At 40.8% G+C, this 15,407-nt stretch overlaps 1 protein-coding gene across 14 annotated transcripts in view; it reads left to right on the plus strand.

Moving 5' to 3' along the window:
* The window catches only part of rims1b (regulating synaptic membrane exocytosis 1b), a 60,165-nt gene that overhangs the window by 27,426 nt on the left and 17,332 nt on the right, over window positions 1-15,407 (plus strand). For 2 of the 14 annotated variants that reach the window (XM_034225682.1, XM_034225683.1), the window contains exons 13-21: window positions 1,448-1,601; window positions 1,811-1,867; window positions 5,228-5,381; window positions 7,197-7,313; window positions 8,392-8,454; window positions 8,957-9,034; window positions 12,025-12,114; window positions 14,031-14,108; window positions 14,552-14,617. In XM_034225682.1, coding sequence (XP_034081573.1) covers window positions 1,448-1,601; window positions 1,811-1,867; window positions 5,228-5,381; window positions 7,197-7,313; window positions 8,392-8,454; window positions 8,957-9,034; window positions 12,025-12,114; window positions 14,031-14,108; window positions 14,552-14,617 — 857 coding nt within the window. The remainder of the gene's footprint in view (window positions 1-1,447; window positions 1,602-1,810; window positions 1,868-5,227; window positions 5,382-7,196; window positions 7,314-8,391; window positions 8,455-8,956; window positions 9,035-12,024; window positions 12,115-14,030; window positions 14,109-14,551; window positions 14,618-15,407) is intronic. The other 12 variants (XM_034225685.1, XM_034225690.1, XM_034225687.1 and 9 more) reach the window with 9 other exon arrangements.

Here is a 15,407-nt window from a genome sequence, read left to right on the forward strand (position 1 = left end):
TACACAGATAACCCCTAATCGTAAAATCCTTCCACCCCATCCTCTCTTCCTGTAGTGTCATAAAACCCCCTTGCAAAGACATCTGTTATCACACACATTCAAAGGTCACTCCCAGGATTTGACCTAATCAGAGAAACAGTTTACAGCAATGCTAATACATTTGATCACACAATTTTCCAGGATACAGCTGTTACATTTCATTAGAATTACACTGTATTAAGCTTTAATACCATAACTGCCATAACACGAGCTTCCCTGAAAATATCTTCCCTCCGTACTACTTTGATCATTTGCTAATAACCAATCAGATCGATGGATTCCAGAGAAGAGGAAACTTTGAAGGCCTTTTTCTCAAAATGATGACTCTGTGCAGTCATTATATAATGTGACATATTTTGCTTAATATTTGGAGTACAAAAACAATCCTGATATCATTAGAAAGCTAGGAATCTCCTCTTTCCAACAGTGTATACAACTCAAAATGTGTCTTCAGGTCAATGCGACTGATTTCGATGGAGCAAGTCACAAATGGTTGCGGCCCTGATTCTTCTAGGATGAACTAGTGCTAAAGGAGATAAAAAGGAGAGCATCGAAGCTTATTCCTTATCATCTAAAGAGTTTGAAGCTCTTATCATGGCTGTTACTTAGGTACTTCCGGGTCATTTCACCTCGTTACGAACCATCCTAAGCAAAAAAGCTGCAACCTTAAACAAGCTGAAACCCTTTCTTAACGTTGGATATGCCCGTTCTGGCTTACTGTTGGGTGTCCTTTCTGACAACAATTGATTACAGCCATTTCATGGGCTGATAACACTAACATATGGCTTTGTGTCACTTATGTGCAGGATTTGATAGTAGAGAAGAGTGTTACAGGGATGTTTCAATTGCATATTTAGGGTGCGTGCGTTTATCCATTCTGATGCTCAACATCAAATGAGAGCGACCTTGTCTGAAGAAACAGATTATTCTACTTTTACATAAATTAACAAATGGGTTATGAAAGAAAAACTTTCCTTAAACTTGCATCTCAAGATATCAGTTTGGATAATAATGTAAGAGACGATTATTAGGAGTCATGACAGCCTATAGACTATTAAGATGCCGATAAACGCTATAGCTAACGTTAGGAGTTAGAGAAAAGGTAAGCTAGCTAAACATTTTACATACTGTAATTTTTACAAAACTTCTACTAATTTCCTGCACATGATAGAGAACACTTTGCTGATCCAAGAGTGAGCTCCTCTGAATGACCAACTACCCTCAGAGTTTATGAACAGTCCGGAGTTCTACGACCCAGAGTGTCAATTTTACGAACGTACCCCTAGCCTTTAACGTCTAGGTCACCAGAGCACCCTTTGTCATTTTTTTTCCGCCCTTGAAAAATGATCCTCAGTGGAAACCCTCCACTGTTTCTCTTCTGCTCACTCATCTGCCTCTCTGTCCTCAGATCCTGATAGAGTTGGAGACAGCTCTGCTGGACGATATCCCTCATTGGTACAAACTCCAATCACATGACATGTCCTCGATACCTCTGCCCCAGCCTTCCCCGTACCTCCCGCGCAGACACGTCCACGGAGACAGCCCCAGCAAGAAACTACAGAGTATGTCTGGTTATGTATTTAACATGCTTTGTGTGTATTAATATACATGTATGATTTAATCCCTGTTTGTGAACCTGCAGTGTGTGTGAGTGTGATCTTGCTAACCTTTACTTTACTGAGCTTTCTCTTTTATGTCTCTCAGAACCTTACATTATCTAATATGTGTGTGTGTGTGTGTGTGTGTGTGTGTGTGTTGTGTATGTGCGCAGGGTCTCATCGCATCATTGATACAGAGTTTGATGATGGTTTGATGGTAGTGACTAAAGGTGGGTGGGGGGCATGGTTTCCGAGCATTTCCGAGTAGTTGTCCAGCACTGGGTGAGAGCATCTTCTCTGCATCCTCGCTCGGTCTCTTTCTCAAAGCCTCCTTTTGGCTCCACTTGAAGAAAAAATGCACCCAAATTAAAGTAATTAATATTTGCTGTGTCAGCAGAACTTTTGCAATTCATCATATTGCTACCATGCTGCAGATGTTGAGTTGCAGTGTTGTAGTGTTCTGCAGTTACAGAGTACTTCACCGAGGCTACAGAGAACACTTTCTCCTCTTCTGCTGGGCCGTAGAACCACTGACGCACTGAATGCATGTTAGACTGTAGAGCTACTGTTCCTCACTGCCATTCCACTCAGTCTCCTGCCATTCTCCTGCATGCTTCTAGTCCTGCTCGGACTGCACTGAAAGGACACTGAACAGTAGAAGCTGAATTTGTGTTAGTTTGGCAAATAGAATCACTACAACTGCTTTGTTGTTTGACTGTTTCTGCTGTGACATTCATTTCCTGTCAGATGAATGTGGACCTAAATGATACAGTTAATACTTTTGTATGGTTCATGTTGGCTTTTCAAAGTTCTAGATGACAGAGATTCTCTACATTACAGAGACGTTACAGAATAACCTATTTATTTGAACGTCAATATGTCATTTTTTATTCTTAAGCTGCCCATCAAATCAAATCAAGTTTATTTATATAGCACATTTATAAACAATTTTTGGTCGAGCCAAAGTGCTGTACATATAATAAAAATAGCCTACAGTAGAGACACTTTACAGCAAATACAACAGCACAGATTGTTCAGAATATCAGTATGAGAAAATACGACACCCTCTGTCCTTAGACCCTCACATCGTACAAGGAAACACTTCCAGAGAAAACCCAGTTTAAGGGGAACATGGGAGAAACCTCAGGGAGAGCAACAGAGGAGGGATCCCTCTCCCAGGACGGACAGACGTGCAATAGATGCCGTGTGTAAATCCAAGAGATAATACACTTTACAGCATATAGACCGAATGTTAGGAAATGCATGTGTCTGTAATAAGAAGATGAATCCACGAGGATGTCAGCTACAATCCTGTTGAAGCCATCAGGGAAGCAGCATGACGAGACCCAAGGCAGGACCGCAGAGACAAGTTCAGCCACGACCCGAAGTCCACGACTTAATCCAGAACTCAGGATAGAGGATCCAGGACACAGGACTACAGCAAGAAGATCAGCCTCGACTCCGGATCCCGGCGTAGATATAGATACAAAACAAGAAAAAAGATTTGGCTGGGTTAATCGGAACAAGAGAATACACAGACACAGACAGAGAGGGAAAAGGTCATTGGATAAAAGTTATTCTTGATAACCCTCTAGAAAGATCTCATAAACCTCCCCACTCAATCTATCAAGACCCGAGCAGTTCTATTAGAAGTCCAAGGTAAAGGCACAGGCCGGCGCATACCGCTCATGGAATCTCCCCCCCATCTCCCCCTCAGTCACTAATCAACTGCCTACACCAAATTAAAACCTGGATGACCACCAAGCTACTCAAACTAAACAGTGATAAAACTGAGCTCATGGTTGTGGCCCCCAAGGCACTGCTCAGGAAGGTTAGAGATCTGCTCCTCAGCATCGACGGTTCCATCATCTCCCCATCCCCTCAGGTCCGCAATCTTGGCGTTGTCTTGGATTCAACCCTTTCATTTCAGAACCACATCAAGTCAGTAACAAAATCAGCCTTCTTCCACCTCAGAAACATATCCAGACTCCGGCCATCACTCTCCGACTCTGTTGCAGAGAAGCTGATACACTGTTTCATTAGCTCCCGCCTGGACTATTGCAAAACCCTGGACAGGCTCCAGTACATCCAGAACTCAGCTGCCAGGGTTCTCACACGCACCAAGCCCTGGCAATTCACCTTGGACCTCGTTTACTGTGCAACCAATCAGATGAGAGTTGAATGCAGTAGCGAGCCGTGACTTTTATACCTAGAAATCCCTTTGCTTTTTTGTCGAGGGAACCCATGCGCAGCTTATTTACGGGTTTTAGGAAGCGTCACTGCACCACTTGCATAAACCTCACAGCGGCCGGAACTTATCATAAAGTCCGCGACAATAAAGCCCACCCATTTAGAGGGAAGATATGATTGGTCAATTGTACTGTCATTTGACATTACTCTCTCTGAGTTACTATAGCGGGCCCTCTGTGCATTTACAGCAGGACCACCAATCAGCTCCTGTCTTCACATAACTCGCAGAGACGAGCTTCTTTCATTTAACCCTTCACATTCAAACAGAAACTGAACAGGCAGTTTCGAAGGATTTATTTCTTTGGAAATGTTATTTAAAATACAATTAAATCAAGTTATTTTGGTAAAACTAATGAAAAATATAACTAAAAAAATATATATATATTTTTTTTTAATGTTTTCAAATATTATTAGAGAGGGCCCTGACGGCTCGCCACTGGTTGAATGTATAGCATAGGGAGGTAACCACATAAACAAATCTTAACTAGCTGTGTTGAACGTAATGCTCTGCGCCAAACTTTGCAGTGAGCAAAGAGCAGAACGCATATCATGTGAATGCAACTTTATACACACACTTGAAATGAAAAGCTGTGCTCTTTAAGAAGGGATAGCTTTATGTGGAAATGTAAAAAAAGAAAAGAAAAAAGGATATGCATTGTACAGGGATAAAGCCCAAAAGAGATGCAATGATGTAGCCCAGAAGTCTATGATACATATTTAATGTACATTAACACAGAAATATATTGACATAATAATATTATAAATCTGGTTAATGTTATGTTCCAAATTGGAGCTAATTTAAACTGCATATTGTGCTTTTTTAAAGAGAACAGAAGTTGTTTACCAAATTGTTACCAATAGTTTTTATGTACACAGGCTTGTACCTTATCTTTCTTTATCAAAAAGACACAACATTTCTGTCAATGTTGCTGGTTTTTATGGTGATCAATCAATCGGGAGGGTTCCAAACATTAGGATGTGCTTTTAACTTTATCTTTGCAGAAAACAAAAGACACCTTTCCACTTTCACCCGCTGATCTCAGGTCTGACAGAGTCACTGCAGAAACAGTCAGCTACTCAGGCTAGCTCACATGACCTGCTAACCTGTTGCCTGTAGAACATCCTGATGTGATGTTTACAGTCTGTAAGATAATGGCATCTCTCGCCGTAGTCACACTGCTGGTCCATCCTAATCAGAGGACACGCAACTAATGTCTGTATGTGTGTGTGTTTCTGTTTCTATGTGTGTATCTATGAATCAACACTGTACGACTGTGTGTGTGTGTGTGTGTGTGTGTGTGTGTGTGTGTGTGTGTGTGTGTGTGTGTGTGTGTGTGTAGGTGCAGAGCGTAACTCCAGGGAGAGAGAGCGGGGCAGTACACTAGCGGTGCCGGAGCAGCAGCGGGCCGTGCAGCACCGCTCCCGCTCCGTGTCCCCCCACAGGGAGGACTCCTGCAGGGCCCGCTCCCGCCCTGCACACGTGCCAATGCAAAGGTCAGTGCACCTGCCAGAGAGCTGGGGAACTGTCAGAGGGGTGTCTGTGGGGACAGTGTTCATCAGCACTATCCAGTATCTGAAGGGTAGTCAGTAGGGTTAGTCATGTGTTGTCAATAATTGAATAGTGTTTCACTGCAGAGCTCCAGACTTGGCCTGAAAATGGCATGTGTTTATCATGCTTCTTTTAGAATAATTGACTCTATAGTATAGTGTGCAGTGTATTTATTAGTGGTGTCAATCTATTTAGACATTAATCACAATAATAACCTGTGATTAATCCTTATTAAACATTATGTTTACAATGCTAGTATTTACTTTTTGTGAGGAGATAAAACAAATACACGTGGCAATTTGATTAATTTGCTGACGCGTTGACGGCCCTAGCATTTACTTAATTGTTTTTTTTGTGCTTGATAATTAAAAGAATTGACTAAAGGGCATATATATATAAATATAGTAACACATATCCATATGTCTATACCACATAACCTCAACGAATAAAACCAAAGTCGAGTAGGATTTTATTATTTGATATATATCTTTAATTTATAAAGTTATAATAGTTATATAGTATATAAAGTTATAATATCTTTGCAAACTACCATTCACACAACAAATCACACAACAAAAAAGACGCGCACCAAAACAAAGAAAATAAAGCTAAAGAGCTAATGTTAGTGTGCTAACAACATTAGCATTGCTAGCTTACCTTAGTAAGCAAACTCATAGGTAGTACAAGTTATTTACTGCTTCACTTTACATTACGCTAAAGTTATAAGCTACAATCACATTGAAATATTAGGGTTGTATAGTTTACCTTGCAATGGTATCCTGAGGATCCTCTCTGGCGATGTTAGTTCCATCTCCAAGCTTGGGACAACAAAGGCCTTATCCTGGAGTTCTAAAACTAGACCCTTCTTGTAGATTCTGAGTTGTTATGATGTTGGCAAAGGGAATATCCCTGTAGAGCTTCACATATCCATATTGATTACATGTCCAAGTACTTGACATTTTAGCTTTTTTCAGGGGTTATTGTGTGGTCTACAACAGTCTCAGTCAGTGTGAGTTGTTATGCCCCCTGACACAGAACTGATGCGGCTTGTTAACATGCATTTATTAAGGCTTTTAATCATCCAACTGTATAGCCTGATCACTACCAAGTAAAACACATCTGTGTTTATGGCTTTGGCACATATTGATGGCAATGTTGTTAACTCTTATGCCCGCTAGAAGCAGCCAAATATGTTCAAACCAGCACGGCTATTATACAAAAATACAGAAAAAACATTTGAGTTGGGTTACATCTTTATCTTTTATTCACATAAAGGCACAGAAGCAGGACTTTCTTTGTCTTCATCACACATGTCACACATGTGTCTGCATTTGAATTGTCAGTGGTGAAGCATATTGAGGAAATGGGTTTATCATGATTATATTCTGTTATATCTCTTGATATACATACCTTACAGAATACCACACAAAGCCGGGTCAACCAAAAAATAAGATTGTGTGCTTTTAACACATTTTGTTGTCATTGTGATTTATATAATTCACAGATTTTGTTCTTATTTTCAAATTCTAGTTCGGCTCATTATATATAGTTTTGACCAGAGTCAAGGGAAGAACATCGGGCTATCTGTATTTCCCATCATTTAATAGTTTAGCATACATTCATTTTGAGTCAGCTAAATCATAAGTAAGAACATAATGCTCTTACTTATGATTTAGCTTCAGGTTTGTTACAAATCACAAAATAAGATCCATACCATGAAAAACTCAGTATATTGTATATAATATTTTTGTTTCCTTCAGGAGTCTGGATGAGATCCACCAGAACCGCCCCCACTCCCACTCCCCCTCCCGCTACCATGACTCCCACTTAGAGCACCAGCGCTCCGGGGACTCGGACTACGAGTACTCTGAGGACAGGTAACCTGCTACTGGGGTCTGTGGGGATGATTGCTCCTGTGTTATAGTTTACTACAACTAGTGTAACATGATTGGATCACATTGGATCATTGTGTGCGGTCTAACTAAATATCATAGAAGTCAAAGAGAAGTTTTCTTTACAATACAATATGTTCTGCTGCTGCAATGCAGTATGCACCGAATTTGGACATTTTACTTATTTATACCATTGCACCTCTCATATATACTCATATAGGCCCTGCACAAAGAACCGTGGTCCAGATTAGCCAGTAGAACATCCTGGTATTTTTTTGTCATACTGAATTTTTACTTCTTATACACATACTAAATATTTTTCTGGCATATTAAAATATTATGGTAACATGGGTATTGGAACGCAGACTTGGTTGTACAAAACTCGCTTGAGTTTGGTCCTTTTTCCTTTGCTTAAAATGATCACCCAAGTACTTTTCCTCCTCATCCTGGTTTTATACCGAAGGCAACTCCCTTTGCAGTCAACGTTAAAAACGTAAAAATACTCTGGCCGTGTTTGACAGTAACAAGGTACATCGACTGAGGCTCTCTGACGCTGCCTCAATGCTTTCGTCATGCAAGAAGTGGCCATGTTTAAATCTGAACTGGGTTGGAAAAACAATAGATACAGGATCTTTGATCAGGTTCTTTACACACATAAGTAAATCCCTCAGTTCAGGAGAAATAAGGCTATTCAATGCCTTACTTGAGGAGGACACTTAAAGAAGACTTTTGTGCAACCGGCCACTCTTCTGCAATGTGCAGAAATAAAGTTCCAAAATGCACTTGTGCCATGACTTTTTGAATAGTTTGTATTTTCCATAAAGGTCAAAGGTCAATCAATGTGTGTAATGTGATGTGGCCCAACCAGTTCCTACTAACCCTACTAACCGTGTGAAACTAGTCATTGGAATATGAATGCAGACTTGATTGAAATCTCAGAGTTATGATTTCCTGGTTTCTCTCATTCATAAATTCACTTTACCTGTCTGAGTTGCCATCCTTTTCTGTTGTGTTTCCTCTGGGTTGTTTCTCATATGTTCACCCATCGTCATGGCAATGACAGTGAGGTCCTGGAGATGCACAGGTCTATCCGGGGCGGGAGTGCCGAGTGCCTGCACACAAACAGGTAACAAAAGAAAGAAAGAAAAAGACAAGAAACACCCTGCAGATTATTTTTGATAGAATATGCCATGTCATCATCTTCATCATCCTCACTATACTTTAACACCTCCATGTTAACACTCTTAATGTTGATTCATGTGTTGGTTTAATGGACTGTAGACACTGTCTGCTTTTTTGCAAATGCATGAACCCAACGTATCATAAAGTCATGATTGACTATTGACCACAACTGTGTCTCACACACACACACACACACACACACACACACACACACACGCACGCACACACACACACACACACACACACACCACAATGATCACTGTGTGAGGGGATTACACACCTGCTCAGTGGCTGACCTTAAAGAAAGGCAAAGCTCTTTTGATTAATTTCATTTATTCATTTGTTTGCATTTTGATGTGTATACTCACAGGAGTTGTGTATTTCTTCCACTATTTTTGTTTCCTTGTCTTGCTTTACGATGCATGATCTCCCCATCGTACAACCAGGGGCGTATGTAGATACAGCAACACACTACCCCCCAAAATGCCCCTGTTAGTAAACGGTATCCATAAAGACATTTACAGGTAAGCGTTCAGCGTGAAAGGCAGTGTTGCGTTCCCTTCTCTGTGCCTGTCCAGCTTTTCCATCTGTGGAGTTGGTGGGTCATTTAGTTGCAGCAGTGTTCTCCCTCTGCAATAAATGGCCGTGTGTCTCCCAGAATGCTGTGCTGCTTGTGCTTGCTTTGGTCCAGAGTGGTAAATGCTGTGTTGCTTTTCCCTCTGTATTATTCAATCCTTTCAATAGTGGTGTGATCACATTGTACCCCATCACACCTCACCACCTCTCAAACATATCAGAAGTTTCTTGAATTGAATTAAGTGCCAATAAAGTGTTGGCTTCACAAGCTTGGATGATCACACATGCATGCTAATCAACAAGGGCATCATTTTGAGAATAGTTTCTTTTTTTATTATGAGCTGAATCTCGATCTGCAATTTCATCCAACCTTTAACACAACTCAATTATTCAGAACTGATCACTGCATTTCTGCTGCAGTTGGTTACGAGTCAGGCTATAACGTGGTGCAGTGATGACATACTCTTGTAGGCTGACCTGCAAGTTAGTGTCGCTAGGGCTCCTTCGACAAAAAGCAATGGGATTTTTCCTTTGGATATTGTAGACACACGTTTATAATACTAACATGTGTTTAACAGAATGATCTCCCATATGTTTATTTTTAAAGGATAAATGCAATCACCAGAAGTTCGAAGCTAACAAAAAAATAACATCTTCAAGTCATCACCTGTAACTAGAGGCACATTCGTGTTTGGTGTGATGATGTTTAGTAATCTCATTTAGTCACTTGTTTGCAACCGCTGTTTCTAAGACACACAGAACGCTGTGGGAATCCAGCAGTGGGTATTTACTCACATGTTTTATGTGGTGGAACAAAATGTGACAATCCATAGTCTAAATCCCAGATGTTATTTCAGGCATTAAACCACAAAAGCTTTCAAAAATGCTAAATCATTTAGTTTTTAGGACTCATTCCTGAACCCCTTTAAAGTACAGCGATGCATACAGCTAGTTTAGCAGGCTACCATTTTATAAAATGTGACTTGGTGGCAGGTTTGTGCAGACTGTCCTTGTGTCTCGCACCTGACCTCTCAGACCAATCAGAGTTCTAGAGGGCTCGGCTAGCTTGGCACCTCTCCCACTGTAGTACGAGGGACTATCAACCATTGTTGGTAATGGAAAGCGAAAAGTGTGAGTTTAGTTTAGTAAAGCTGTGCTGTACCATGCAGTGGAAATGCATCACATCTCTGCCACTGTTGCAACAATTTCAACATAGAAAAACCCAGTTTCTCTCTCTTTGTTCCCCCTTGTTGTTTTATGTTAATGAAGTTACTGGAGTCCTGGCATTTGAGTACATAGTGATATGTAGCATACTCTTATTTCAGGTCTTATAACCACAGGCAGACCTGCTGTTTGAGCAATTACCTTTTACCCCTTGTCTGCTCTAATCCTTTGCATGGCACTCCTATACATATTAGATCTACTTAGCTAGGTTTCCTCGCCACGTGCCGCCTAGCCGGCTTTATCTGTAGATTGTGTTTTATATAATCAGCATTACATGTAATCTCCCCATATATGTGTATGGGGTCAATCCACAGGGAGGGCAGGAGGAACCGTGGCTACACTTACATAATGAATTCCTCACTGTGAGGTCACAGACAGGGGGATGCACTTCCTGTTGTCATTTGCTGTGTGTGTTGGTTCTGGGGATCACCAGCATCCATTTATTTTTTGACAAGTATTTTAACTGGCATTTCATTTTTACAGCCAAGACATTGCAAAAATGTAAAGGAAAAAAATACATAGGTTACAATAAATAAATACCCCCGCGACCCGACCACGGATAAGCGGGAGAAGATGGATGGATGGACAATAAATAAATAAAATGTTATATATATTTATACAAATGTTTTAATAATGTTTTAATAATTCAAAAGAGAGAATGAATGAATGAAACACATGTCAATTGACACATGAAAGCAGGCGTGTTTCTAATCTAAGGCCTGCATGTTTTGATAATACACCCTTTTCACCTAGCAAGAACTTTCATTTGAAACTGATTTGATATGAAACCATATTAGATGTCGTACCATACTGTGAATTATCTGTCTCCTCTTATCATTTGAAAGAAGATTGCATACTTTCACGCCTTTTCCCCCCTTTGCTCTTTTCTTTTTGTCTTTTCTGCTAATTTCTGTAACTTGCATGTGTCCTTTTTCTTTTCCTTTTGCATGCGGGTCTTTGCCCTCCTCTCATGGGGCGTGACCCCTCTACAGCTCCACTCTCCCAGCATGCCTAAAGCCCCCCCACAGACAGGAATTGGGCAGCACCATGCCTCGTAGCATTCTTACACACCGTGTGCTCAGGTTCACTGATGAGGTCACGGTTAGGTAAGAACACGCCCACCTCACGCACCTCCCAACCTTTTCCTTTCTCCCCCTTTTTCAACGCAAAGCAGAGGCTTAAGCATGTCCTGGCAGAGCTTTAAACAAAACTCCTAAGCCCTTGCTGCCATCCGTGTGAGGCTGAAAACATCATGCAGTGTCATGCGATGAACAACCATCTGTTGAAAGTGCAGCATGACGTGACAAACGTACAGCTGTTATGTAAACGCCCCCCCCACTTACAAGCAATCCCTTCTCCCACATAGACCTGGTTCCCATGGCAACTCACCAACCTTCCATCTAAGTGGTCTCACAGTGTTTGGCCGCGAGGAATGACTGGCTATGATAAATGGAGATACAGCATCAGCCGTTACATGTCTGATGGCCTTCCATCTTCTCTCTGCCCCCCCCTGCATCTCCTTTCCGCCTCTTCACCCACATTTTGGCACTTTCTCCGCATTTTCTTTTATCTACCTCCCACTCATCATCCTTTTTTCACATTATTCACTGTCTCTTCTCCCGACACCTCTGCTGCTCCCGGCCTCCGTCCTTGTACATCTTGTCTCCATCTCTATTCTCTCTCTCCTCTCTGCTGCCATGTTGTGGCGGCGCAGCGACCTGCAGCCGCAGTTGGACAGAGTGAGGAGTTCCAGCACCACATGTCTGAGACCAGACAACAACTTTCACTCCCCTGACAGAGACAGGTATAAAACAGAAGATGAACATACTTTTTGAATAAATCGAGTGGAATTAACTTGCAAGATTCTGATGTCACAGAAACTATGATCTTAGACTTTGTGTTCAGTGACAGCTTTCAAATCAGTTTTTTTTGGACTGCATGAATCATCTGACATTTTGAGTTTAGGATGCTGCATGTCTTCCCCCCAGTTCATGTCATGTGTCCCTGTCATACATGAAGGAATCTGCCATAGTACACTTACATAGAGAAACACCTACCTGCTGGTTGAATTTGATTTATAACACGATTTAATAGTGTTCTGAACATATCTTTAAATAATGACACATTTGTGTAGAGATACATGAGAAGAACGATACCACTCTTCTGTCTGTAAATAAGCTGCAGCTAACCGCTAACTTAACTTAGCACAAAGAAGCAACGGAGGGAAACAGCAAGCCTGGCTGCTTTTAAAGGTAACAACAACCCACACATTGTTGTTTTGGGTTTTTCGTATGGACTAGACAAATGAAATAGAATAGAATCGTTTAATGCCATTATACATGAACAATGAGATAATGAATGCTTCTCCCTTTCAAAAGGTGCCATCAAAACAAAAAACATCACAATATAAGACAACAAATACATGCAGCATACATACTTAGGAATAAGGAATAAAGTGCAGTAATTATTTCCAGGGGTATGCAAATAAAATCTATAATGTAATAAATAATAATAGTAGGTATGTATTTATAATAATAATAATGATATATATGTATATAGAGTCACATTTATTTCACATGCTGGATGATTAAGAGGTATGACTTTCAGGTGTTAAGAGCAATGATGGCTCTTGGGGAAAAACTGTCTTTGAGTCTGTTGGTTTTGGATTTGATACACCTGTAGCGCGTGCCGGAGGGCAGCGGGTTGCACAGGTGAAAGCCGGGGTGTGAACTGTCCTTAACAATGTTTTTGGCTCTACTAAATACAACATTTGTAAGCTTAAAGGAATATTTCTGAACACAGTTGTATGAGCTACTTATCCATAGTCAATGTATAAACTACTGAAAATGGCGGTGGGGCCCCTCAAGTCTGAAGCATAATAATATAACTTCAGGAGCTCAGTGAATTGTGCTTTATTTAGAATATTGTTGCCGCTTTACCTTGCTGTCAGATTGCCCAACTATGATCTTTTCAAGGCCACCAGACTCCTTTGTCTAAACCAGTAATGTTACCTTCCAGAACATGGGAGTTTGTGGTCTACCGCTGCCATGATTGGTTAATTTGTGTTATCGAATGACTTTGGTTTTTTAAAGGGTTAGTTCAAATACACTTTTATGTCACAATTACACAAACAAACTAACCAATCAAGGCAAACGTAGTCCAGCTACCCCCATGTTCTGGGAGGTAAAATTACTGTTTTATTTATTTTAAAAAGATGGATAAATAGTTCCTTGTCAGAAAAGTTTGGTAAAACGTTAAAGATAATCTAAATATAGTGTACACTTACACAAACATTGATTATATGTGTAACGACGCGCTGGCCACCATTTATTGGATGTTATATACCTACGCTTTCTCCAACAATCTGAACCATCTCTTCAGGAATGCTGATAGATGGATTTTGTTACCTACAGAAAGCACCAGGTCTCTTTCCCTCTCAATGTCTATTCTAAAGTAGGTGTTGATTATTTCATGCGACTCCCAGCAAGAAACAATTCAATGTATTTGCCAATAAGTCCAAACATTGCATACAATAAAAAGATGCATTATTTGAAATGTACGATGAGCCAAGTCAAGCCAATTCTGTTTCCTGACATTATGCCAAAAGATTGAAAGAAAAATTGACAGTTTCAAAGCCTTGACTGTGCCTTTACTTACTAACAATCTCTCCTGGTGTTCCTACCTCGGGATGCTCCCCCTCCTTACCTCCCGCCCCTCTAGGTGCTCCAACTCTTTGCCCTGCAAGATTCCCCCAAGCCCCAGGATCTTAGTAGAACATGTGAACCCTGAGGAGAACAGGTATACCAGGCCTGCTCTCCCCAAATCACTTCGCTACAGCTCTGCTTGCCTGCTCTATCCTAAAGCCTACAGCACATTCTGAATTAATTGTGTTGCCCAGATCTTATGTTGTTGCCTTCCTCTGTAAATATGTGTGATCCAAAGCTGTGTAATCCCTCTTTTATTCTGCCACACCTGCTGAGCGCTTTCTCCCACACTTCTCTGGCTTGAAAGTGCTTTCTTTACTGTAACACTGTTGCTGGCCAGAAACAATTCACGGAATGTGCAATTTCCAGCTAAATTGCTTTCTCTAAGCACAAAAACCAAACCTCAGCTTAAGCCTTTTACATTATATCCAACACATCAGTCAATATTCAGTTTTGCCATTATGTTGGTCATCATTCTCCATATTGTTTTCTTTCTTCCTCTCTTTCTGTCTCTATGCATTGCTGTTTGCCCAACAGGCAATGTAACAACTCATCAGGTCAAAACTGTCAAAGGGGCAGCAAAAAAAGTCTGGAAGGGGACAGGTAAGATCATTCATTCATTCGGTCATCCATCCTCTCAGTTTCTAAGCTTTTCTCACTACTAACCCTACTGACACTTAGTAGGTTGTAGGGGCTTGAATGTTGTGATGTGTGGTTAATATGGTTGATATGAACCTATATACACTCCATTAAGCCACAACCAGCTATTTTGTTAGCTTAGCTTAATGTGGTGATTAGAAACAGCTAGCATAGCTGTGCATGGTCTGTCGATTATGTGATACACCAATGGTCAAAACATTTCCCAATTGGACGAAAGCCAATCTGTCCACAAACATGTCAACCCAAAAACAAACAGATATGTTCTTCCAAATCCCATCGCCCAAAAAATACATATTGCTACTATGCTAACGGCATGTCTCAACCGTCTCAACGTACTTGCTATTCCTGGTTACCTTTGTTGGTTGGATTGGTTGTTCTTTGGCATGAGGAGTGACTGCGTAAGAATAATATTGTAAGCCAATCAGAGGCAGAGTAGGGCGGGCCATCGGAACAATATACGTTGTTTTCTCGCAACCTGTCTGACAAACAGGCTTTCTGTCCTATGAGATTTCCTTTTGAAATAATAGAGTGGTGCAGTGTTGACATATTTTTGTAGGCTGCTCCGGAAGTATGCAACGCAAGGTTTCTCTTGATAAAATGGGATTGTTTCATTGGATTTTAGCAGGATAATCTCCACATATTAACAGCACTTTTATGATTGACTTGAAACGTAAATATAATCATCAGGAGTAAAAACTAAAACATCATAGATGCATGGCTTCACATCCCCACT

The sequence above is a fragment of the Gymnodraco acuticeps genome, unplaced genomic scaffold, assembly GCF_902827175.1.
Source record: "Gymnodraco acuticeps unplaced genomic scaffold, fGymAcu1.1, whole genome shotgun sequence".
Lineage (NCBI taxonomy): Eukaryota > Metazoa > Chordata > Actinopteri > Perciformes > Bathydraconidae > Gymnodraco > Gymnodraco acuticeps.